Raw genomic sequence first — 26,664 nt, forward strand, 5'->3', positions numbered from 1 at the left:
TCCTAAACCCTCATGACAAAGAGAGGGGAGTTATGCCATGATTTGGTGAAAAACACATAAGTGGCATAGGGGGAAACGCACGAAATCTCCAACAGTGCACAGAATACTTTCAGCAGTAGAGATAAATCAGTTTTTTCTTACTTCATCAATAGAATCCTGTGCGTTAATTCACAGAATCATAGAATCGACTGGATTGGAAGGGACCTCAGAGATCATCAAGTCCAACCCTTGATCCACTGCCTCTGCAGTTACCAGACCATGGCACTGAGTGCCACATCCAGTCTCTTTTTAAATATCTCCAGGGATGGAGAATCCACTACTTCCCTGGGCAGCCCATTCCAATGCTTGATCACTCTCTCCGTAAAGAAATTCTTTCTAATATCCAACCTAAACCTCCCCTGGCACAACTTAAGACCCTGCCCTCTTGTCTTGTTGAAAGTCATCTGGCAAAAGAGCCCAACCCCCACCTGGCTACACCCTCCTTTCAGGGAGTTGTAGACAGCAATGAGGTCTCCCCTGAGCCTCCTCTTCTCCAGGCTGAACAGCCCCAGCTCCCTCAGCCTCTCCTCATAGGGTCTGTGCCTGAGTCCCTTCACCAGCCTGGTTGCCCTCCTTTGGACCTGCTCCAATTTTACTCATGACATGTACAAACCAGCGATGAATTAGACTGAGACTTTCAGTGGGATATTGACAGTTTAATGAGACTTACCTTGAAAAAAACTTTTGACTCGGAGATAGCTGACACTAAGGCGCAGGACAGAAAGTTTGTCCAGCTTCGATATTATGTCAGGTGGAAAAGGCAGGAGGCTGGCCAGGTGGTCCAGTTCTGCATTCAGGCGGTCCCTGTGTCTCTTCGAAGGGTTTGATTTTTCATTCCCAACAGCAGGCCTTCTGTGGTGGAGAACACATTTTCAATTACCTGTTTTACTTCCAATTAGTACAATGGCAGACCGAGACTAGGTCTGCAACTAGTTAATAACAGGCATGTTTAACATAGCTTGTATGAAAATCTTTAAAGTTTCTGTCTCCTATCATCCTGCATTTGCCTTGGTGCAAAGAGGTTGGATGCTCTTTTTCAAATCTGCCCAGTGAATAACAGATGAAGAACTGATATCTCATAGTCAGGACCCTCTCACCTTAGCAGAATGGGTACTATCTTCATGTTCTAATGAATACCAGGAAAAATGATTTCTCATCTATGCTGTTCAAATGAGTGTCAGAACAGTAGAGGAAAATTACCGTGACTAATGCGTGAACCCATTCAATATCCACTGTATTCATTCAAAGGATCTTAGTGCCCTCCATTTAATGACTCAAGGTTAACCTGTGGGTCAGGAGATAATTAAGAAAAGAGCCTGTCTTTAGATGTGACTTTAAAATGTATGGGAAGCCAGACGAAGAGACATTTTTTCCTCTTGCTCAAAACTCTCGTGAACATTCTCATGTGTACTTTTCCTCTTTCCATAATAACAAATGTAATAATTTGGTTTCTCTCTTAAGAACATTTATATTCTTTCCAAAATACAAAGATTAATATTACTTAGATTTTTAAGCCAAGCACTCCTAGTTAATCTGTATTTCATGACTCTCTCATGCTGTGAACAGGATCAGATGCCTCAGAAAAGCTACCATGAAAATACATTAAGATGAAATACATCACAAATGTGGAAGCTCACTTTTGGAGTGTCTGCTGATGTGTTTCTCTCAGAATGTGTAAGGTGCTGTTCTCAAGGTAAAAAAAGAAAAAGCTGTTGCACTTGAACACAGGCACGAAAACCAGATTTGTGCTGAAGCACAGGCTTGTCTCTTAAGAAATGAAACCTGAGTGGTAAGTTTGAGAAGTTAGTTATCTCCAGCAGACTGTCACTGCAGGACCCAGCAGTAGTCAAATGCATTATTCAGGAATGAGCCCACTGAAGCCATAAATGATGTGGATCCGCAGTCCCAGAGGGACTGCAACACCCTGGTGCTGTGGGTGAGCCGGCATCTCCCAGGGGACTGAGTGCTGTGCCTGCTGCTCCTCCACTCACTCTTGTAATGCCCATGTTCAAGTTCTTACCATAGCACATTGCCACATATACCCCCTGAGGTACCTTCTCCAGAATCATAGAATCGACTGGGTTGGAAGGGACCTCAGAGATCATCGAGTCCAACCCTTGATCCACTACCTCTGCAGTTACCAGACCATGGCACTGAATGCCACATCCAGTCTCTTTTTAAATATCTCCAGGGATGGAGAATCCACTACTTCCCTGGGCAGCCCATTCCAATGTCTGATCACCCTCTCCGTAAAGAAATTCTTTCTAATGTCCAACCTAAACCTCCCCTGGCACAACTTGAGACCATGCCCTCTTGTCTTGCTGAGAGTTGCCTGGGAAAAGAGACCAACCCCCCCCTGGCTACACCCTCCTTTCAGGGAGTTGTAGAGAGTGAAATAAAAGATAAAATAATAAAAGAATGAAAGATGTTGAGAGAAAAATCCATGAGGAAAAAATGGAAAAATACTCAAGAATGAAATGTGTGTTAGCAGTTTCTATTTTCTCCTGATTTAAGGCAAGGAACATAATCTGGAGTATTTTAGCTGGTATTCTGGTGGAGAATCAGAGCAAAACTGATTATTTGTAGCCCTGTTCTACTGCATTACCATGCTCCACTCATTTACTATATTTCTCAATCATAATTTTAGTTTTGAGTGCTAGTATTTCACAAGGTGGCTAAAAGGTTACATTGGACAATTTGCCTGTTCCTCTCTGAAAAGTGCAATCTTAATTTATTAAAGTACCTTTGATTTTATAAAAATAGAGCTGTGCTTAGGAATCAGTTTAAAAAACCAACAATGTTTTATAGATGCTATTGCTGCTAATTAGGAACCTCTTAAACCAAATCAAGTATGAAAAATACAGCGCTGTTTTTGAGAACCTCCAGTTCATTTTTACAGGATGAAATGAATGAAAAAATATTTGAAGTAGAAAAACATGTAATTCCTTCTTTTTCATTAAAAAATACCAAAACTGGTCCGTGGCCCTTCAGTAACACAATTAGTTGCTTTCAAAGACAAGGGAGAGATTTTGTTGACTGGGATAAAAATAAAACTTTCCTCTGTTAGAGCAAATCTGTGACAAATAATGCAGATTATTTATAATGCATCAGCAAAGAAAGAATACTTTTTCGTTGTTTGTTTTTCTTTTACTTCTCCAATCTTTTTCAAAAAAAAGTTGTACACTTTGGACACTATTTTTTGGATTAAATTCTGAGGCTCAGGTATCCTCAGTAATACACCAAAAGGATTTTTGACCTATGGAGAGTAGTAATTTTGTGGCAACATAGCCTACAGTTCAGTAGAAGCTAAAGAACATAAGCTTTTCCTAATGGCTCTTTATATCTGACAACCTAGTTGAGATAAAGAAGCAATTTAGGATGGAAAAAAAAAATAATTCCAGTAAGGAAAATGAGACCAATGAGTTCAAGCAGTAAAATTTCTCAAGACTAACATGGTATAGAAAAAAACATTGTTCAAGCCTATTTGCCATGTAAAATAGTGGTGGGTCTATGCCAGCAAGGTATGATTTGAGGCAACTATAATGAACTTCATTTCTGCTGGGCATAAGGAACAGTTTTCTGGAGGCTGCAAGAAATAGCGTAAAAGGATTACGGAGAAAGTTCAGGACAGAGTCTTCCTGGAAGTTCAAGGAAATGATTCAGTAAGGGAGTGAATCCAAACAAGCAGGGGTTTGATGTTAATGGTAATTAGATGCCAAGTGGAGGAGATTTAAAACAATGCACGTTCCATGGAAAGGCTGGCGTAGCCATCCACAAACAGAAAAGGGCAAGCAGGGAAATTCTCCAATGGGATCTTTGGAGGCAAATGGAAATTTTAGCCTTTGTTTTGAGCAGAAAGTAGATGGTGATTGTTGTGTTTGGTCAAACCAGGGATTCTCGAGCTGTGCAAATCAGGTCTAAACAGAGATGTAGCATTCCCTCTGTGATGCCTCTTTTACTATGTTTTTGATACACCAATACCTACAATGAAGCAGCACATGTATTTAAACTAATAAATCTGGCATTCCCCTCTTTGCACCGTTAAACCATCCAAATCCTGCAGTGCAGTAGCAGGCACTTGTACCAGATCACATACCCCTTTTGGTAGGAATTGAGCGTGGGAGCTGGTGAAGAGAACATTTTCTGTTCCGGGGCTATGTCAGGCCATTTGGGCTGAAATGATTCAGCATACCCATGACATACACAGACTGCCAGGAGTGTCAATCCTTTCGGTGAGCTTGCAGAAGGATTTCCTGTAGCTACGCCTCTGTCTGCTGCCCTCTGTGGGAGCCCTACCCTGCTAATGAAAAGTTCCCTCTAAATAAGCTTTTAAAGTATGCTGAAGTATTAAACCACCCAATGTCCTAAGTGGAGAAAAATCTAATACTTTACGGTGATGGCAAGCTTTCAGCAAGAAGGGAAAGGGAAGAAAGAGAAAATGAGATGCCACAGATATGCTACGTAAGAGCGAGAATATTCTCATGAACACACTGACCAGCAGCCACAGCCACTGAGTTGTGCTGGGGCAGTGCACAGGTATAATGGCAGGGCTGAGCTCCAGGGCCAGATTTTCACCAGCTACTATGAGTGAAAAAGGACCAACTGAGAGAAAGTTCCGTGTGAAGGAAAAGGGGCTTTTTGCCTCTTTTTTACCTCTTCTGGGTCTTCACACCAAGGAAAGGCTAAAGCAGAACGAATGGCCAAGAAGACATCACGCTGGCAGAGCAGATGGGAGGTGGGGTAGTGTGACATCAAATAAGAGGAAGGGCTACTGAAGGTCCTAAAATGAGAACTAGGAAGCAGGAGAAAGAGCTGCACCTCCTGAGGTCTCTGTTTACTTTGGCACTGGTACAGTTCTGGCTGAAGTGGGTAGTTTGGAGCAGTTAGAGATACACTTAGAGCAAGGGCAGCTGTAGCTTGACTTTAAAAGAGCTGTGAAACCTTACGTGGTGGGAGAGAGTTTTACAAGGTGCCACGGTTTGAGACAAGGAAGTGGCTGAAGGTCTCAAATGGTAACTGTCCTGAAGTGTTGCTTTAGCATTTCTAGTGTGAGTATCAGTTTCAGCATGGTGATGTCACTTTGAGGTTAAAAACAAGATCTCTTTAGTTTTCGCATGCTTGAATTACCAGTTAAATATCAGATTTCCACAGGAAACAAACACTTGGTAGAAAATATTTCCTTTTGTCAAACTCCAGTTCTCTGGCTGATGGAAATTTTCCAATCAGTCCAAACTCCAGGTGTTTGAAATGGTTCCATAAAAGCCAAAATGCTTTAGTGTAGACCACATGTGATGGGGCATGTTTGGAAGCTTTCTGGAGCTAAAGGAGAACGACTAGGATTTTTAATTTATTTGCATGTGTAAAGGTAGAAGCTGACTCCAATGTATTGTCTGAAAAAAGGCAACCTAACAAAGAAGTCTCTCCTAGTTCTGTGTAGAGAAGACTGAAACATATTAGGTCCGCCTGGTAAAACAAGTTTTCCCACATATTCTTCAACAGTCTTGTGGGTTTTTGCATTCTCCCATGGAGCTTCTTCATACATTTTCATCCCTGTTCCATAAAACTACCTCAGAACAGAGTTCCTGTGCTTGGTAAACCAATGAAGTAGGGAGCAATATAATTCTGTGATATCCTGAATTAAAAGCCATCTGCAGGATCACCACCTGGCTTTATAGCCTGATCAGAAAAAGCTGATGGAGAGAGAGGCAGAGAGTTAAATTCCTTGGTTGCACTGAGTATGGACAGACACAAAAGTACCAACTCTTCTGCAAAGGGGAAAGCTGCTCTTCTGTCCTTCGAATCCAGGACTTCAAAAGGACTAACCCATTAAACCCCACAGAAAGCCAAGTGTCCTGCTCAGGCACCTGAACTCACTTATCCCTTTGCCAAGTGAAAGTTATATATCTAGAGGCTATTTGGGGAAAAAAGAGGGGAATCATTAATAGGAATGGCCAAAGAATTTCCATCAACTTTTTTTTTCCTTTTAAAAAATAAGTTTTTCAGCTGAACAAATAAGTCTTCCTGAACAGGTGACTGCGTGTACCATGGTTCATGGAGGAAAAAGCACTATGCTATCAAACAAAAGATCTGTAACAAAAATGGTAGGACATGAATCAAAATAATGGCTAAATATACTATTCAATTAACAGACTATCTCTACCCTTCTAAATTAAAGATAAATTATTGAGGCAGCATAGCAATAAGATAACAGTAAGGATAGCTCAAAGCCCTGAAATATCAGTCAGGTCTATAGGACTGAAGGACAGAGACCATGACAGGAACTCTGTCAGCTGGACAGTCTTGGGCATTCAGAGCCTCTTTAGATTAGATTTAGGAGAGTAAGAGAATGAGCACAGGAAAGGCTCACCAAAGAGCAAGTCCACAAACAGACAAGGTTTGAGGAAGAGACCAGTGTTGCTAGGAACTGAGAAATCATCATCAAGGGCTGACAATGATGTGCGGGAGCACAGTAGCCTAATAATCTAAACCATCAGATTCCTTTGGTTTTAACCAAAACCAAGTTTCTTGATCAAAATTGTATATGTCCTGGCTGGATAAGCTCATGCACAGGTACCTGTATTGCAATCTCATAGCAAAGCTATTTTCAAGGTAGCATTACTGGTGGCAGCTCCCAAGGTGGAAGCTTGTTTTCATCCAATTCAGTTAGAATTTTCTTCTGATTTTTTTGAAGATAGAATTTGTTAAAAGACTTCTGAAGTAATTCATAACCTTTGTTAACAAGTAGTTTTCTTAGCCATTGCATTTATTCAGAAGTCATCTTTGGGAGTTCTTCTAGCTAGTATGTATGCTTCAAACATGAAGATATTGCAGCTACAGAAAGCAACACAAAGCGACTTCAACTCTCCTTCCTTTCTCCTTCTCTCTCACTTTCTAACAAAAGTTATGATTAAAAAACAGTTCTGCACAGAGGTAATTTCATGTACTGCAGTGTTCCCATACTTTGTGCAGTTATAAAGTTAAATGTCCACATCCATACTTGAACGGTCATGCAGAAATGCTACATATGTTTTGATTTAACACTTAGATTTTGTAGGAAGAATCATTTGGCTATGGAAATTGCCACCTATGATATATTTTACACTAGAAGAAATGTATTTTTTAAAGTAGAAACAAGTGTTTTGTGTACAGATACTCTCCAAAATACAAACAAAATCAACAGATTTCACTCAAACATTGAGCAAAACCCCCCTTTGACTTTAGACCAATACATACAATTTTAAGCCAAGTGGGCTATTTTTAGAAGTTCCGAACAACTGAAAATAGGGAAATCTATTTTAGTTGCTTTCTCATCCTTAAATTGTATGTGAAGGCCACCAGTGCTAGTTCATAATTTTAACACAGTAAAAATATGTTTCATAGCCATATAATCAAGTGTAACACAGAAGATGTGGGAATATTATATTTAAAAGCTTCATTTCACAGTGTGGTTTATTGCATCTGGAAATAATTTTACATTTGAGAGATAGCAGTCCTTTTACCCTCCCATTTCAAGCATCTTTCAGTAACAACTTCCCATTGCTTTCTTTTTTTTTCCTTCCTTTTTCCACTTTGCCTTCACACATGCATTTCCTCCCTTCCACTTTTCTCCTAATGAAAGTGATCCCATAGTAGACAGGGGTTTGAAAATGATGTGTTCTTTATGCAGAAAGTGAGTCACCAATCTGCTTTTTCAGTTGGCTGAACTGACCCACTTTTCAGGCTCACGTGTTGGACTTAGTGATGCCCCAAGCAAGATGAAGCCAAGGAAAGAGGAAGGGGGGACCGTGGTACCAGCACAGTGGTGCCTCCCTACACACCTTGAACAGGTGGAGGGGAACACAGAAGCACAGAAGTGGCAGCCACCCCTCTGAACCATTGTCCAGAGGATGTCTAGTCCACCAATACCTTCTGCCTAGGGAGAAATGCTGTCCCTCTCTGCTCTGCAGGGCAGTGTACTCCACACTATGCTGGGGTACACACCACAGCCACCTCTGGCATCCTCCCAGGGCACCTAGTGATGGGTAAGGACAGTTTGACCCGTGCTTAGCATCCTTTCTGAAGCCAGTCTCCACCCTGAAGAGCCAGGCTCCTGACCAAGGGTTTCTAGATGCAGATAAAGAGGTTAAGTCCCTCCTGTGTCTGTGGGAGGAAGGGATTCCTTCTTGTACCTCATTTCTAGCGCATACGTTCAGAGGACGATGCCTCCTGATGAATGTGATACTTAACTGTTTCTGAATGGGCTTCCTCCTTTTCCTTCCAGCATATAGGCATTCCCCTGGAGGAATCATTGTTTTGGTGCTGAAAAACAAAAGGAACAGGTATTTTAGTTCAGAAGTTTCAGTGTTTTGCAATGCTGCACAAAATGACAGCACCGAGAAAAGTCAGCCGAGGAAAATGTTCCTTGAGTGTGGCATTCAACAACACTAAAAAGCACAGTGGCATTAGTTAAGATAGAAGCTTAAGGCTTATTCCAATTTCCTACCTTAATATTATTAGAATATTGATGTTTAAATTCAATTTTCATTTTTTCAAATTAAGCACAGTATACAGGGTATAAAAATGGGTATAAAATACATCCTGTTTACTTGATATCCAAAATTAATTTTTTTTCATTCTAGGCTCGTTTTTAAATTTAGCTAAACAAATAAGAATGAACAAGGCTACCCATCATCTTCGGCAGGGAGGATTCTGCAGCTTTTTAAATACACAAGAATATTGTCTTCCATTACAAACATTGTTATAAGTAGGATGCAATTATTCAAATCAGCATTTTTCCAGCTCCTCACATCGTCATTTTTAAACTCTGAAAGCATATTTGTTGGCAACTCAACTAGTGACACACTCTAATGTGGTCAGCACTAGGGCCCAATATAGTGCTGGTGGAAGTGGGGATTTTCAGACAAAACTTAGCCTTATTACTGCTCTGTTTGAGCACGTTAACCTTAGAGACACTGCAAGCCCCGAAACAAGTTTTGCATTCAGTTAAATTTTCTGGAAACTATCTGAATATCAAAGCCTCTTGGTCTTCTGTCTGAAAAGAGTATTTTCAGTCTTACTGTGTGGCTGTTCCACAGTGGGTGCACACCACCTGTAAGGTTACTGTATCTCAAGAGTATTTGCTGGTTTGTGTAATATGTAAAATTAAGGGGAACTGCTGTGGCACTGAATCAAATCTCATGCTACTGAAGGTACCCACATCAGATAACACAAATCATAAACTTACTGGGCTTCATTTAAAAATGGCCTAAAGGAGCTTTGCTTTACATTGAAAGACAGATTTCTGATAACTAGAAACCTTTTGCTTTCCAGCTTAAATTTGTTCATGGTCATTTTATGCCCATTTGTTCTTTTGCCAACATTGTCTTTTAGTTTAAATAGCTCTTCCTCCTCCATTGTGTTTACTCATTGGTGTATTTTTAAATACCAGTCAAATCATCAGTTGGCCTTCATTTTTCTATTCTAGGACAACCCAAACTCTTTTATTCCCCTCAAATGTTACAAATTCTTCCCATCATCTTAGGAGCCCTTATTTTCTCATTTCAGTCAAATCTGTAGAAAACACAAATAAATTTAGTCATGCACAGTATATTAAGTAAAATTTGAAAGTATTTAATACATGCACATATATGCATGTGTGCTGCCAAAGCATTTATTCTTTATGGGAATTATCTCACTTGTTATTTGTGTGACAGCATTTTCATTTTTCATAACCATGATTAAATTCATGGTTCGTAGTCATCCTCTGGCTACGTAACATGCACAGTTCTCTGTGTTCATGTATAACTTCCAACAAATAAAAGCAGAAACGAATGGAGAAAACATAACTTTTAGTGCCAAAATGCCTGGCTATCATATTCATACAATTAATCTCCAGTTCATTTTTGTTATATGAGAATTTTATCTTCTCCTGTATTGATGGCATAAGCAGCTAAGTTTATCGGTACACTCCTGGTTTTGGATGAAATCTCTTAATAAAAATATCAGTCTTCAACATGACAGTTGAGGAGTTCTGTTTGCAGCTTCCTTCCAGATCAGTCATTTTCCTTTTAGTATGTGTTGTCAACCCCGCTCCTTCCCCCAAGGTTTCAGTTCTTTCCTCAGTAGCACAGCATCCTTTGCTAAATTCAGATAGATTAGGTCTGCCCTATTTTTTTGATTTGGAATACCAGTTTTCTGTATCAACAGAAAGCTCACAGGTTTGCCAAAATCATCTAAATCTACATTCCATGTTTATTCCATTTCAGAACTAACCACAGCTGTTAATTGTTCCTGCTCTAAGAATTCATTCTAAAATGATGCATTGTGTAGAGATCAGACAAATCTAGCAGGAGTTCCCTTCTCTCAATTGTAGCTATTGGTGGAAAGACCACTCATTCTCCAGTTGGTGCAGTGTCAGGCATAGAGTTCTTCCAAACATAGGCAAAACAGTTTTACTTAGTATTATTGGGACAACTTCATGTGCAATTAGGTGGATGAATGGCTTGGCTAAAGTCTGTGAGAGATAAGATAGGGTGTTATAAATACAGCTCCAGGTTAAGAAAGTTTATTTATTCCACAGCCTGTGCTTTGGTAAAACCTTCCTTCCACCTTCAGACATGGTTAGGTTAAGCTAGACTACAAGGTCAATTTTTGCAACAGTCTGACAGTTTTTAAGATTTCATCTCCTCTGGGTTTTCTCCTCCAGTGGGAAGCTGAAATGGTGTGAAGATGCCAAAAGAATTGCTGCAGTTTCTTGTGAGACCTTGCATTAAAAGGTGTTCTCTTTATATTGTAAGACCTTTGTGCTCTGAGTCCTTCCTGTCCGTAATATGAATCTGTGACTCATAGTTATGTTTCAAAACAGTGTCACATGCTACATTTCCCTTCTCTTGCCTTCATGAACAAAATTGCATGGAAGAGAGAGATTGGGACAGCATAAGTCAACAGAAAACTGAAAGCTAAGCCTTCAGTAGATATCCTAAAAGGACCACTTTGCTTTAACAGTCATTCTAGTTCACTTGATGAGTATGTGGCAGCAAATAAAAATAAATGAAAAGGCCTCAGTATTCAAACAGCTGAAAACCAGGAAATAAATTGCAAAAAATATGAGCTAGAATTTATGAATTGTAAAATGCTGGCTAAGAAAGATAAGGGTCTAAAGAAAAATTCACGAGTTGCAGCATTAAAGGGAAAAGATAGTGTGATTTTTAGAAGAGTACTACAAACAAAAGAAGCCTAAAAGGTGTGGAGAGTGTTTCCTAGAAGGAGATGGCTCTATTTTAGAACTGCACAGAGGGTAAGAACATTCATCAGATTTATTTCTAATCTCTGAAAAGAAGGGGAATCATGCACTTGCATCAAATAAGAGTAAATCATGCACTCTTCAAGCTTTCTACAAGAACTTCCTACAGAATTAGGACAAACGGGTGACCACAGCAACATCAAATGAAGCACTGCTTCAGCAAATGAACACCAATGTCCTAGATATGTGTACAGCCAAGAGATGCTTCTGCTACTACCACTCATGCTAGTAGTAGCATGCAGATAAAATGAGTCTGAGAATTGCATGTATGGGAATAAAGCTCAAGTCAGAGGACTTTCAGCTAATGGTCCTAAAAACACATCTGAGAGCAGCACTTGAAGTTACTGAGCTGCACAGAGCCATAAGCCAAGAAAATACTTCTTTTAAGAACTGGAGAAGAGCTCATATCCATGGTCCCACCTGGACCATGTTCTCTTTTGATTGTCTGGGAGCTCTGCTCTCCACAGCTGGGACAGAAGGGACAATCTCCACCATTGCAGGAGGCAGGTACCTCCTTCCCCTACCAGCCCCAGGTGTGAATGAGAAACAGGGAGCATTTGGGATGATGGAACTCAGCTGCTGGAACTAAGCTGAACAATCTTGCCTTTTTCTTTGTGTCTGTTAACACTTGAGAGTCTTGACATGCTCACTCCCTCTTTGAGAGAGGACAACATGAGCCCAAAGCAACAACTTTCTACCTCTCCATCAGTAGATGAGGGGGGTTACAAGCTTGAGGAACTTCAGGAGGAGAACTGGTAGGACTGCAAAGAATACAATTTCTGGGAAAGGGCAGATGTGGTCCATGATCACTCGTTTTCTTATGTTAGGTGCTTTTAATCACTGCTGACATTAAGTCATAATGAATCTCTGAACACTGGGGAAAGCCAAAGGACTGAGAAACAGCTGCTATGTGATAATCCTCAGAGAAGTGAAACATAATGATCCAGCTAAGCACCGGATGGTAAGACTGACATGCATCCCAAACAAAATACCAGAAAAGCTGATAAGAAAGAGGAATGATGTCACTTGGCAAAATTTTTTATGCAATATCACCCTCTTTGAAGTGAAATTCGCTCACTGACAAGTTATCACTTCTAGCTGATAAATTAATTAACTTGTGTTTGTAAATCATTCACCTTAGCAGCACAACATTTTGATTTTAAGAAGCCACAAAGAAGCATTGTAGCATACAGTTTCCTTATGTGAAGAATTTGTAAAGTGATGAAGGAACAGGAAAAAAACCTACAAACCAACAAAAATAACAAGAGTAATCAAAGCAAAATCACTGCTAAATACAAAAGGTTTTGTAAAACAGGCATCAAGGTTCAATGCAAAGCCATTGGTGATAACATCTGCAAAGTTATAAAAATTCAGATGAATGGTAAATAATGCTGAAGACATAGTGAAAAAGAGCAATCTGGAGTGCCTGGTAGGCTGTTTCTGTTTATTTGCAGTGAATTTTAATATAGCCAAATACACAAACACTCACATTGCAGAATAGGGAATGCAAGTCATTGCTACTGAATAGGGACTGCCTCCTGAAATGCCAGTGATTCTGAAAGGAATTAGGGATCAAAGTGAAAAAATGAGTGCAATTCAAGCTCTCAAGGAGGATCTGCTGAAAAGGCAACTAATGTAGATGCTGACCTAAGTGAAGTGATCTTACCTCTGTTTAGAGATAGGATAAGACTGATGCTAGAACAGCGTGTACAGTTACCATGCAAGTGTTTTTTAAATTATGTTTAAAATGGAAAGGGTGAGAAAAGAAGCTTAAAAAGTACTTGCAGGCTAAAGAAACTGCCTTACATACTAAAAAAGTAGGGGACTTGAGTAAAGCAAAGTACTTTTGATGAGGAAGATATGGGAGCTGAATTGTTTTAATTTGAAACATAGCAAGCAGTTAGAAAGTGAAGCTGAAACCACTTTCATCCAAATAAGAAATAAGGCATTAATCTGCAGCATCATGAGCATTTAAACACTGGGCAAGCTGCAAAGGGTTCAATGCATCCCGCTGCCTTGGAATCACTGTTTCTAAAATGCACACTTTACCCTAACAGGAGTTATGCTTAAATTAAATGAGAGCGTTTGGGCTGAGTGCAGTCATTCTTTGGAAAATAATAAAATAAAATGATAAAATAACATAAAATAAATTAAATAAAAAAAAATAAAATAATAAAACAACATAAAATAAAATAATAAAATAACATAAAATAAAATAATAACAAAATAATTTAAAAAAAATAAAATAAAATAATTGTAGCTTTGGTAGAGATAGGAGGCCAAATGATCTCTTCTTTCATTAAACTTTATGAATCATTTCCTGCCCGAATGCAATCACATACCAGGCATTCAATGTCTGGAGGACATGAAAGGGCCTCGCAGAGCACAGCTTCGGAGCGGCGCAGGTTTCGGAGCAGCAGCCCGGGAGGGAGGAAGCTGCCTCCTCATCCCCACCGCACCGCAGGATCGCGGCGCAGCTTCCCCAGCAGAGCAAGGAGAGGACGGTGCTGGGGAGCAGTTCGGTTTTTCACAGGATTCTCTGTGCCCTGGGGGGAGAGACTCTGGAAAAAGACTTCCACCCGCAGCGGCTGGTCAGCCAAAGAGAAAGCTACCTGCCTGCCGTCACTAAATTAACTGTGATTAGCACATCTCTGCCAAGTACTTTGCTCCTGGCGAACGGTCGTGGTTTTGGAGGAAAAATGATAACAGATTTGGATATATCTTTGTAAATAGAGCGCAGTGCTGTTTCCAGCTGAAGCAGCCCCACTTTAAAAAGCAAACATCAAACCAGGAGCAAAGAGTAGCAAAAATTACTCCAGGCTGAGAAAATGAACGCTGCAGTCGGGGTCCAGGAGCTCAGACTGTTTGGGTTACCATGAAGAACAGCAACAAAGAACTTCCTCACAATAAGTAGCTACATTATGCAAGAAACAAACATTTCGTGACAGAGATCAGGATAATCCTAGCAAGATGCAATTTGCTAATCAAATTCAAATTGCACATAAATTAGGATAACTATTAAAATATTTTACCCAGGATTATAGAGGACTCTCCATCACTGAGAACTTATTTTTAATCAAGTTTGGGTTGGGGTGGGGGTTTTTTGTTGTTATTTTTTGGTTTGGGTTTTGTGGGGTTTTTTGTTTGGTTGCTTTTGGGTGTCTTTTTTTGGTTTGCTGGTTGGTTGGTTGGGTTTTCTTGGTTTTTTTGGTTTGGGTTTTTTTTTTTTTTGGGTGGTGTTTTTTTATTTGTTTGGTTTGGGGTTTGTTTTTAAAAAAAAACACTTAAACCTCTGTGGTGAAGAATTTATTTAAGGATGGCTGATGATCCATGTTATACATAAGATAAAAACAAGATCACAGTGGATCTTTCTGACCCTAAAATTTACTTTCCTGCCCCAGTCTTCTCTCCAGTGAATAAAAAGGTTAACTCACAAACCTGAAGAGCTGTTAGAAATGTGATTGACTAATCTAAAGTATATATAATGAGAGAGGGTGTTCTGACACTACCGAGCATCATATATTGGGCTTACAGCTATGGTTATCTGTTGTGGCATACATAAGATCTCTCTTTAATTTCCTTGAAAAAAAATATTAACAGGCTTGGCTACATTTGAAACTTCTGTAAAAAATGCAGTTTGCATGTGCTTGGGAGACTTGTTGCAGACTGACAGTTATCTATAGTTTCTGCCCGAGCTGAGCACACATCATCCCCTTCATTCCTCCCACAGGCATCTGCACTATACATATATATGCATCCCCGTGCATCCCCATGTGCTTTATGTGCCTTTCCGTGGAATAACAGAGCCAGACTTTCTCTCTCCCTGCTCCTCCCAGTCCTGGTGTGTTCTCCCTGCTCCAGGCAAGGGAATGAGGACTGTGCCGTGGGAAGAGCTGGGAGGCAGACTCAGAGGAGGGAGGGAGGGGACAGCACTGTTAAAAACTAAACACTCACTCTAGTTCTGAGCCTGGTCATCTCTCTGTCAGCAGGCAGCTGACGCCCTGAGACCTGCAAGCAGGCACTGTGCTTCATAACGCTCCAGAAAGGGACCACTGGGGAGAAACACTTTTGATTTATCGTTCAGACTTAAAAGTAAACATGCCCAATCTGGGGCTTTTGCCAGAAGTGAGGTGGCCTGCACCTCCCTAATGCAGTCTCCCACCCAGGTCGGTGGGGCTGCTTTGCCATGGGCTGCCTGAGTTGGGAGAAGTCTGAAGAAGCACAGCCAGAGCCCTGCCCCACTCTGGGAGCATAGGGGAGGGAATGGGGGCTGTGTGGGTGCTGTACAAATGAGGGATGGGTGATGACAGGTATGCAGCTACAGCCAGTGACATCAGGGGCATCAACTCTGATTTTCTGGGAGCCTTAGACTAATTTCTCAAAGTGCTGAGTGTTCAGTGCCACAGCCAAAGGCCCCCGGGGCTGGGCTCTGAATGAATGTACACCCAAAGGCCCCATCTTTGGAAAAATCACCTCCCCAGTACCTGGAATCGAGTAAATGAGGAGGCACCACTCAGATTTGCCTCTAAGACCATACATTGCAGCAGTATAATAAAGATTAATTCCACAGTGGTTTTGATGTACTTAGATATTATGGTCACAATTATCACCGAAAATTCTGTGACAAAATTAATAGCACTGTGCTCACGTCAGGATTTGTGCAGTGCCTGGTACAAAGCTGGGGACAAAAGGTGAATAAGAAAAGCAAACTAAGCAAATTCTTGTGCTCATCTGAGATAAAGTTCAGTGCCTGTCCATGTAGGTGAGGAATTCACATTTCATCTCTAACTCCTGGGTTTCCTGATTTGTGGTTTCTTGACTTCGAAACATTGCTACAGGGTGGGTATGCAGCTACACTCTTCAGGAATCTCTAGCAGAACAATAATTTCAATCACTATTCTTCCCTCACAAACAAGTTCATTTGGGGACTAAATTATCTCATCAGCCCTCCTTTCTTTACTTGTTTATATAATAAGGCCTGAAATTAAGTTCAAGGAGACTTCTTTTTGAGCTTTGAGGATGTAAATAGCTAACTTTTTTTAAAAAAGCTTAGATGCAGGAGTGTTTTTAAAGCTATGTTTTAAAAATTAATCTGTTTTTAGAACTTCTAACGTGAACGATGTCACTTCAGGAAGGATACAGACCATTGGACATACAAAACACCTCCCAAAAAAATCTGACTGGGTATATTTCTGGTACAATTCTTTCCAGTTAGTGGAGTGGCATCTCTTTCTACCAAGCCTGATTTTGGTCCTTCACTGGCTTTGCCACAGATGAGAATATAAGATTGTCAGAGCAGCTGAACAGCCCTTTCCATAGTAAGGTGTGAGCAGTGACAGAGTTTTGCTACAGCTTGGGCATTGAAGATACTGTCTGAACCATATGGATTATTTAATGATTAACAAGACACTCAATCTCACATTGCAGTCTTGCCCTCAGTAGGGATCTTAATGTAGCATGTTTCACCTTTAAACTCTCAGATCATAATATCTTTGAGATCTCTGTCCCTCTGTTATGTTTGCTGGAACCTGACTAACAGGTTAAGAGAAGTAACTTGTGGAGACTGCAAAGCAGACACTGTGAAAATGTCAGTATCAGTTCCATAGCAAATTTGACTAAAACCAGTAAGATAACTCCATGAAATATTTCTGCCATTAATGTGTAGTGTAGCAGGGCCTTAGTTCAGCTATCTTCAGGCTTCAGCTAGTTCAGGTTCTGGTCAGCTTTAATCGGGCAACACATCTCACTACAAGTGAACAACTCAAGAATATTTATCCTATGTACAAATATAGTTTTCCAGATAGGTGCTGCCAAGATTTAGCTCTGTGCCATCATGGTAAGACTGCTAGAGCTAGTTAATTCATCAAATTTGTCTCGAGCATTAGTTTGCCTACACTACTACTCAATTTTAAGTGAGGGAGCAATGCCATCAACATCACGTCTAATGGTTGCTTTTGAGCTTTTTGGGGGGTTTTGGTTTTTTGTTTTTCTTTTTGGTTGGTTGTTTTTTTTACTCTCATTCTCCACTCCCCTGTTCCACCACAAGGTGTTCTATGTTCCACCACTGTGACAGCCTGAACTAGACATGGCACACTGAGCTGCAGAGCTGGCCACAAGCTGCAAATGCAACTATGAAGCTATGTGGGTGCTCCAATCCCTCTTGTAAATTCATTCCTGATGTCACTTTCTAAGACAACTCTGTTTTAATACCCTGCTTATCCGTTCACCAGACTTTGATTGTCTGAGGTTTGGGGTTCTCTTTGAAGTAGCAGAAGAATGATCTTTGATAAGACCATCACCCTGTATCTACCAGGCCAAACCAGAAGCGTGGTGCAATGTTGGAGCAAATGTTAACAGCACGGTCAGAAACCCTGAGCTATACCAAGGAAGGCTACGTGTAGATTAGAGGATTAGACAGATGACACAGGAAGAGAAACTCTAGAAACCATTTTTAGGGGTTTTCTACTGTTAAGAGAAAATTGAACTAATGAACTAATTTAAACAGTTTTGTTTTTTTTTTTAATCAGGAAATGATTGCTTATGAAAATCAGGGAGATGCTCCACAGTATACAATAAGCTGGTGAGCTCCTCCTGCCAGTAGGCCAAGAGCCAATACCAAGTCCTTTGAAAAAGTCTGCCATGCACCACAACTGTACCCTCATTTCTCCTTTTCCACAACTGGCTTCTTAAAAGGTTGTAATTGTACTCCAGTGCAGAATAGGAGTAAAACAAAAAAACAACAGCTCATAAATCTAGTACATATCTTTTCCTATTTATATATATTTCATATACTTAAACATTTCTGTATGACTGTAGACAAAGAGACTGAGTGGATGGAGAAGGAAGTGTCTATCTCTTGCTCTGAGCCACCACTTGTCCTCAGAGGAGGTTCTGTGACACCAGTAGAACAGATCACAGCATTTTCCCAAGAAAAGAAGCACAAGAGGGCTGGGCCTAGGGCCAAAAAAATGGGGACTGACATCTTTATTATTATAGAAGTTATTATAAGATGTGCATATATAGGATTAGAAGAGCAGGGAGAAACATTACTTGTAAAGCTAGATGTAAGATCAGCTTGTTGGGATGATGAAATCCCATTCTTCCCTTTCCTTTGCTCCTCTCTGTTCCTCCTTCTCAGTCATTCAGTGGAACAAAAGGAGAAGCAGAGGATGAAATGCCAAGTGCTCCTTAACAGAGGTTCAGCAGAGCTTAGATATCTGAAGATCTGTGGAAAAACCAGAAGTTCTCAGGGATAAAAGAAAGGGTTATTCTCAAAGCTTGAGATGGAAAATGGGAATGCAGAGAAAAATTGAAATGAAAGATGAAATATTTTCTCCTAGAAGTGGGTGAGTTATGTTAGCTTGGTGCTTAAATTGGCATTGTTATTATAGTTATTGCTGCAATTCAGTCTTTTAAAATGTTTTTGCTAACAGTGTAAGAAACACAGCAGCATTTGAAAGCAGCAGGTCACAGCTCAGAAATGCACTCTGGGAGCCAGGCTGGCATGTGAGTTGTCAAGACTTTGTTGAGTTCTTTCAGGTCTTCAGTTTAATAAAGTACATGAAAACTGGAATGAAAACTCAAAAGTTCCTGGTCTTTCAGATACAGAATCTGAAAACAAAAGTAAAAATACAAACTGATGCAGCTGTTATTTTTGAGGTGACAGAAGTAGCTAAACAAGTTACACGGGTTGAAAGGCTGCCTAGTTTAGTCTGCTTTGCTGACAAGGCACTGCTGCAGCACCTTGGTTTGGATATGTACTCAGATTTACTGCAGGTCCTTAATTATGGATGTATAAGTTCACCATTTCCTCTCCAGGAAGAGGAATTTCTCCTTTGTAAGCAGTATAATGTATCTATTCTGTTTTTGATATCTATGGACATATCTACCTTTTTTATGACTTGTAATTTGACAGTTTTCAGCACATTCTATTGCAAATACTTTTGGTGTGATTTACAAATAAGTCTCCAGAGGAAAAAAATATTTTAAATACATTTGCAAGTTGTTTGCAGCACAACTGTCTTCTAATACTATTTATATCTGTTACTACCCTAAAGAAATAAATATACACAAATTTATTCTCATTATTATCCCCAGCAGCAGTATTTTCTATGTGCTCACTAAATTTTCCATCTTGTATTTTTAGATTTTTAAAACATAATTATGTTTATTTTTCATAAAAAAGTAATGACTGCCAGTATTTAACTTTACATAACTAGAGTAAGAGGTGAGGGAAAACTTTACCTCTTTCCTTCAAAACTCGTGGAAACATCCTACCACAACATAATTTGCCATAAACCATTTGATACTATCCAGAGCACATGACACTAGTAAATCAGCTAATTTAACATTTAGGGATTCTCATCCACTCCTGAAAAGTATTAACTCAGAATTTTTCATAGAAAGAATATTTTAGGGGATCTCCCTGATTACAGGGTATGGGAGAGCTATTTAACTCACTTTTATCACATGCCTTCCGAGTCCCTGAACAGCCAAGACAGATTTTGTTAATCATTATGTCTTTGCAAATGGGGCTGTAAGGACCCTCAAGAAATTATACAGAACATCTTTCCCCGTTTCATACAGAAGCAGCTGTACCAAAACCATTCAGAGGTTTCAGATCAGAGAAATGGCTTGTGAGCATGAAAGCCCTGTCTGGCTTTTTCTAATAAAAAAGCACCACATCTTTTCATTTCTTATATGCCTTATGCCATCATAACTGTTAGCAACACAGCTGTTAAGCCACTCCCAAAAGCTGCTTATCCTGAGGAAGCATTGTTTCTATGAGCACTCCAGAGATTTTATGCCAGCATTTAACTGTTATAAAAATCTCAACTTTTCCCTTAAGCATCTTAACCTAAACTTCCCTTACTGTAGCTTAAGATTGTAGCTTACTAGCTACAATCATGTAGCTGCCCTAGCTGATACGAATTTAAGCAACAGTTGCAGTTCAACTAATTTTGTAGCTAACCCTTTTTTTCTAAAGATTTTTAACTTTTTTCCTTTTACTCTTCCCATCTCTAGACTAAACAATTATTTCAGTCTTTTCTTGTAAGTGATGTTTTCTAGGCATCTGATCATTCTTGTTGCTCTCCTGGTCTCATAATATGACCTGTATTTTTCCACAAGTACCTTGCTCCCAAATGAGCACAATTTTCCAGCTCTCTACCTGGGCCAAGCAGTGCAGGAAGATTAAATCTCTTCATATATATATTTCTTAGAAAAATCACTCCTATTTTTACTCCCCATTGTTCTATTTATCATTTTCACACCAGTGAGGTGCTACTGAGTCATTGTTAGTTTGTGATCCATCACATTTCCACATCCTTTTCTCTTCAGTTTATGTTGCCCAACCAGCCACTCCCCACACTGGATTTAGAGTATGTGATTATTTCTGCCTGAACACAAACTTCTGCACAAAACCTTACAGACTTGCATCCTACTCGGTTTTCTGGAGGTTGTGACTGTCAAAAGTCACTCTGAGGATGACTCTCATCTTTCAGGATGCCTGAAACCCATTTCAGCTTGGTGACATATGCAGGCTGCATGACCCCATGCTCTGCCCCATCACTTGAGCCATTCATGACACAGGGAAGAGCTTCAACAGACTGCCATGGAGTCCCAACCTGAATATGCCTTCTCAAAATGCCTCTCCAAGCTCTATAATCTGTATTCTTCACTCACAGAACCACCTCAGCAGATTTTGCTTCTCTCAAAATGGCCTGAAACTAGAAAAAGAAATGGTGTTTGTGGAAGGATTCCTCATTTGAGGGCAAGGACAGAAAGACTCTATCTGACAAGTGCACTAAGAGGTCTCAGACACCAGAAAAACACATTTTTGAGCTGCAAATCCCTGTAAAAGACAATGAGGCCACAAAGCATCTGCTTTCCAGACAATGCTGCAGGGGCTGTGAGCTGAAAGCACAATATTTTGGAGCTTCAGTAAAAGAAAAATTTTGAGAGGCTACTCAGCATCAGTACTCAGGGATCAGTATAGTACCAAATGTAGAAAAAAACTTGGGGAAAAGTGAGACAGTGACTCCAAAACTGTCAGGGATTCAACTTCACTCTGTCTCAGCTCCAGTGTCAAGGAAGAGAAATCCACTAATGGTGGATTTTTACAATACCAATGAGTGACAAAAGTTGATTTTAGGTTAGCACATGTTTTCAGCAAGCTAAGCCTACTGAAATTACTATCATTTAACAGCAGTACAAAGTGTTAGAGTAACAATTAAATAGGTAACATATTTAACACATGCATGGATGTTGAATACAGAGCAATATCCCTGGTGCACTAAGCACCACTGCAGACAAAGGACGGGTCAAATACATGATTGCAAACACCATGATTTGCAGCCCAAGCTTAACAGACTACATCATGCAAATTGTTTATCCACTGCCTGCAGGGAGAGTCTTGGGACAAACCACAGACACTATGGTCGAACCCAAAGCAATCGAATCACCCAACAATACTTGGGTACACACTGAATGCTTCATTCATAGATGCTGATATAAAAGATGTGCCACTGACAGAAAGGCTGCAAAGCACATCCATCTTGCACAATTTTACACCACTATCCTGCACTGGCCCTGATGCTGTGTACAAGAATGCACCTATCAGAGGGCAAGAATAAAATCCAGAATAAGGCTTCGAAAATGAATGTAAAAGAGATACACTTGGTTTCTTGCAGTTGTAGCTGCCTGCTTGCCTACCTGAGGATTGCACTTGAGTAAACAGATCTTACCTTGTCTACATGAAATGGTTGTATCACACACTGACACTAGGGACCTTGGGGCTTCATAAGCATTTGAGGTGCATTTTGTTGACATTTCTTTGGCATCATTTTGTCCATCCCACCTGTGCCCTCCTGTAAGTCCATCCATTCAAGTTAGGCAGTAACTCATGTCATACTTGTTATGCTGACAACAGCACAATGAAACCTCATCTGCTTTACCTCAAAGATCACAACTCTGAAGGTAAGTTGAACTCAATACAAAATGACTGTCACCAGCTCTGTGGGAGCTCTGGACAGACAGAACAACGCAAACATGCTCCTAAAACATTTCCATCTCTGGATATTCAGTTGGTCCCTAACTCTGAGCGAGACACCTCGCACAGAACTTTGAAATTTCCCTTCTTCATGCAAATGCAGGAGTCTGCATTAGGGTCATCTTACTCTTAAAAAAGAATTCACTTGGTACACATAAAGCTGCATAATTACCACTGTGTCTACTTTCTTTGCTTTGACCTCAAAATGTTTCTAGAAATCTTGGTCTGCATTTCCTAGTAGCAATTAGCACAGACGGCCAACAAAGAAACTGTTTCTCCCAAAACAGCAGCTCTTGGTACTGCTAGCCACGAATAGACAGATTTTATCTCTCTCTCTCTCTCTCTCTCTCTCTATATATATATATATATATATAATAGAATCATTTTGGTTGGAAAAGGCCCTTAAGATCATCACCTGACTTAATCCAGCACACTGCCAAATCCATCCCTAAACCACATCCCTAACCACCACACATTTAAACATTTTCTAAATATCTTCAGGGATGGTGACTCTGACACTTCCCTGGGCAATTCCAGTGCCTGACAATCCTTGTGGTGAAGAAATTTTTCCTAATATTCAGACTAAACCTCCTCTGGCACGGCCTGAGGCTCTTTCCTCTTGTCCTATCACTTGTTGCTAGGGAGAACAGACCAACACTCACCTGACTGCACCCTCCTTTCAGGCAACTGTAGAGAGAAATAATATCCCCCCTCAGCCTCCTTTTCTCCAGACTAAACAACCTGTTCCCTCAGCTGCTCCTTGTAAGATTTGTGCTCTAGACATATATAAATATAAATATAAATATAAATATAAATATAAATATAAATATAAATATAAATATAAATATAAATATAAATATAAATATAAATATATATATATATATTAGGATATACCTCTGACATATAGCTGACCTTCTCCTACCAGCTGGAAACTGACAGGAAATAAATTGGGGCCAAGATGATCTACTTTTATCAGCCCATTCAGAGCACTGCAGAGTGCTGCACTGCTGCAAAGTCCTTCTGTCCTTCCTGCCATGGCTGCGTGGTGATGGTGGCCACCACCAAAAAGCTGTCACAAACACAGCAGTTGATTGCATATATTAGAGATGACAAAGGTCCTGTTGCTTACCTCATGGACAAAACAACAACATCTTCACTCTGCCTGCATTAGGGAAGCAGGCAAGGGCTGCCTGCTCTCCAGGTAGCACCATTCAAGCCAGAGCAGCCAGACTTCTCAAAAAAAACTGCACTTGTGCCACTCAGGCAGATTGTGTTAGCACTTGATGAATTGTGGTTATCTGGGCTATAGCTTATTCCTCATGGGTAAGCCAACTCAAATTGAAAACATCACCACTCTCCAGCAATGAGTTTGTGTGTGGGGACACAAGTCAAATTAGGAGCAATGTCTGAGTTGGGACTCCAGTTATTCCATAGTGAAGACAAGATCATGCTGTCCAAATCGTCCCCTTCTTGGGACTCAACTTTATTGGTTATTCAAACTTTACTGTAAAAACAACCCAAAAAACAAAAAAAACAACCTTGGCTGACACTTCCTACACAAACTTGGCAATTTCTTAAATTTTCCTCCAAAATCTGCTTTGTCCTAGCTGTCTCTGGGCACAAAGAGACACTCCCACATCCTTTACATTCCAGTTGGGGCTAATTGAACTCATATGTCAGCATGAGTCAGCAGTAATTACCAGGAATATTAAGGAAAGATTTGGCGCCGGACCTTGGTTATTCAAGAGCAGAGTGCCCACGTTTAGTGGGGTCTCGGCTTAAATAGAACCCCCCAAAAAACATGACAGCAAAAGCTGTTCCAAGTTCAACTACATAACTGCAGTTCCTCCTCCCAACAGTGTCTTTATTGTGTTTTTAGATATACCTACAGAAAGGCAAACCTAATGAAAAAATAATTTCTGACTACTAAATTCTCCACAGTACAATTTAAACCTGGTTGCATGGTGAAACTGAGGAGCAACATTAAACTGTCGGGCTGGATTTTGTAAGCATCCATGCTGCAAACAGGGCCTAGCAATCCATTTCCTCCTTACGTTTCCTAGGCAGAAATCTGAATCGATGGGAAGCTGAGGTAATAACTTACCTTCCCCTCCCTCCCATGGCTCGTTTGGAATAAAAGTCCTGAAAGCACAACCCAGCTTTAACACATATGAGTTTTGTTCCCTGCAGCTCTTCGCCAAACCAGTCCCCTCAGTACCCCTTCACCCTGTGGGCTGAGGAGCCTTGGGCTTCCAGAGCTGAAGACCTGAAGTGTTTACACACCAGCCCAACGCAGCCCCGAGAATCACAGAACTCTCCTTGAGACCAGAGAACACCCAAATACACTTTTACAGTCAACTAAGGAAGAAAATAGGTTGTCACAAACATGCATGCTGATGCAGAGACGTGGTGGATGAGGTGGGGAAAAGCGAGGACTGCCTCAGCCTGTGCCCGGGCAGGGGGTGCTAACCAGGGGCCAACAGCATTGGAGTTATAATCAAAACCTTAATTGGTAACTCTTTCTAGTCCTTAATATCTATGGTATTAAGTACTTTGTTTTTCCAGGAAATAAATTCTTGCTCTTGGTTGCAAATTAACCGAGTGTCTTGCCAGTGAATTCGATCTTGCCAGTCATTAAGTCTCTCGCTTAAATGCAATGATTTAGTCTTAGCCCTGGATAGTAACACTCTCTACAGTTCATAAAGGAGAACTGTTTTATTTTATCTACTGCAAACATATGTGCATTAACATTCTTCTCAACAGACTACTTCTGAGCTCAACCAGATCAGTCAGTAGTTTTATTTAAATCCAGTCCCGGTCGTATTTTTTAAATCTCCAACTACCAAACAACGTCAAACATATTCTTGGTTTTTTTCTGGTGTTTTTTTCCTTTCTTTTATTTTCTTTCCTTTTTTTTTTTTTTTTCATGATGGGGTGGGGGATTGTTTTAATAGTCTATCTCCTAGAAACTCACTAAATGATGCACAAACATTGTTTGTGTCCATCTTGGAAAAGAAAAAAAAAATTTATGTTATATCATTTGGTCTTACGATTTTTGTTTACTAAACAAATTTATGCTATTCTTGTTTACTAAACAAAGTAAGGCAAAGTCAGAAAAAGCAACAGAGCCTGTAAACTCGCTTCGCCCTTTCCTCACTGATTTTTTCCCCCTCTGGTATGTCAAACTAAAACACAACAAGAATTTTTATCTCTGTCTGAAGTTATGAACTACCGAAAACGAAGATTTTCAGAGGAAGTACTGTCTGACCCCAAAGAGTACCCACCCCGCTCTTTGCCAAGTTGAGTGCACTTGGGGCTCGATGAAAAAGACGTGAAACTTTATTTCTTTTGCTTTCCCTTCGAAAGTCCCTCAAGGCATCAGTGGAAGGGGATGGGTGAAGCCAGATGTGGCCGAGGTGCCAACGTAGAGCCCTACGCAGCCCCAGTGTCAGCCCTCGGGACAGCGGGGCAGCACCGCGGGCATCACCCGCCCGGGGACTGGAGGGGACCCGGCACCTCCCGAGGCTTCTCGGGTGGGAGCTGCGGGCCGTCACCGGCGCTCGGCTGGAAGAAGCGAGGCGCGTCCTGCTCCGCTACTGTCCCACCACAGCCGAAACGGCCGGGGGGGAGCACCGACACCCCCAAGGGAAGGGGATGGTTTGGGGGGCCGAGGTGTCCGGAGCTGACATTCCCTACGTCCGTCCCCTCACGCAAAGCCCGGTCTGAAACCTCTCCTGCCCACCGCGAGCTCTCGGGATGCGACGACTTACCTCACGGTCCCCGCCACGACCCAGGGGTGCAAAGTTTCTCCGGGCGAGGAGCAGCCCCCCGCGGTCTCCTCAGCGCAGAAGCGGGAGAACCGAGCGGCGGCGGCGGCGGTGCTGGAGCGGGAGGCGGCAGGGAGCGGGACGGAGGGCGCCGGGGGTGGGGAGGAGGATGCTCGGCCGCCGCTTCCCCTCGTGATTCAGGTGGCGGGCTGGCGGCCGAGTGACAGGGCGAGCCGCCGGCTCCACGCTCGCACGCGATCCGCGGCCCGCCGCCGCCCTCACCCCCCGCCGGCAGCAGAGGGCGCTGCGGCAGCACCGGCGGCACCGGCGGCACCGGGGGTACCGGGAGACTGCCCGAGCGGGGTGGCAGTGATCAGTGCGGCTTCCCCGACGGTGCTGCGGCCCGATCCACAGCGGGATGGGGGCGGGGGGCAAACCACACCCGCCTCCCAGCCCTCGCCCTCCGGTCCGGTGCACCTGCCCGCCCCGCTGCCCAGCCCGGATCTGAGGAAAAGTTGAAAGGGAAA

General features: G+C 41.4%; 1 protein-coding gene across 1 annotated transcript in view; it reads right to left on the bottom strand.

The window, feature by feature from the left end:
- The window catches only part of AHRR (aryl-hydrocarbon receptor repressor), an 85,079-nt gene extending 58,899 nt beyond the window's left edge, over positions 1 to 26,180 (bottom strand). The window contains exons 1-3 of the mRNA XM_030445653.1: positions 26,141 to 26,180; positions 8,266 to 8,337; positions 710 to 891 (exon numbers count right to left, since the gene is read on the bottom strand). Coding sequence (XP_030301513.1) covers positions 710 to 891; positions 8,266 to 8,327 — 244 coding nt within the window. The 5' untranslated portion in view covers positions 8,328 to 8,337; positions 26,141 to 26,180. The remainder of the gene's footprint in view (positions 1 to 709; positions 892 to 8,265; positions 8,338 to 26,140) is intronic.
- Positions 26,181 to 26,664: the final 484 nt, after the last annotated feature.

This window comes from Calypte anna, chromosome 2, assembly GCF_003957555.1.
Source record: "Calypte anna isolate BGI_N300 chromosome 2, bCalAnn1_v1.p, whole genome shotgun sequence".
Classification (NCBI taxonomy): Eukaryota; Metazoa; Chordata; class Aves; order Apodiformes; family Trochilidae; genus Calypte; species Calypte anna.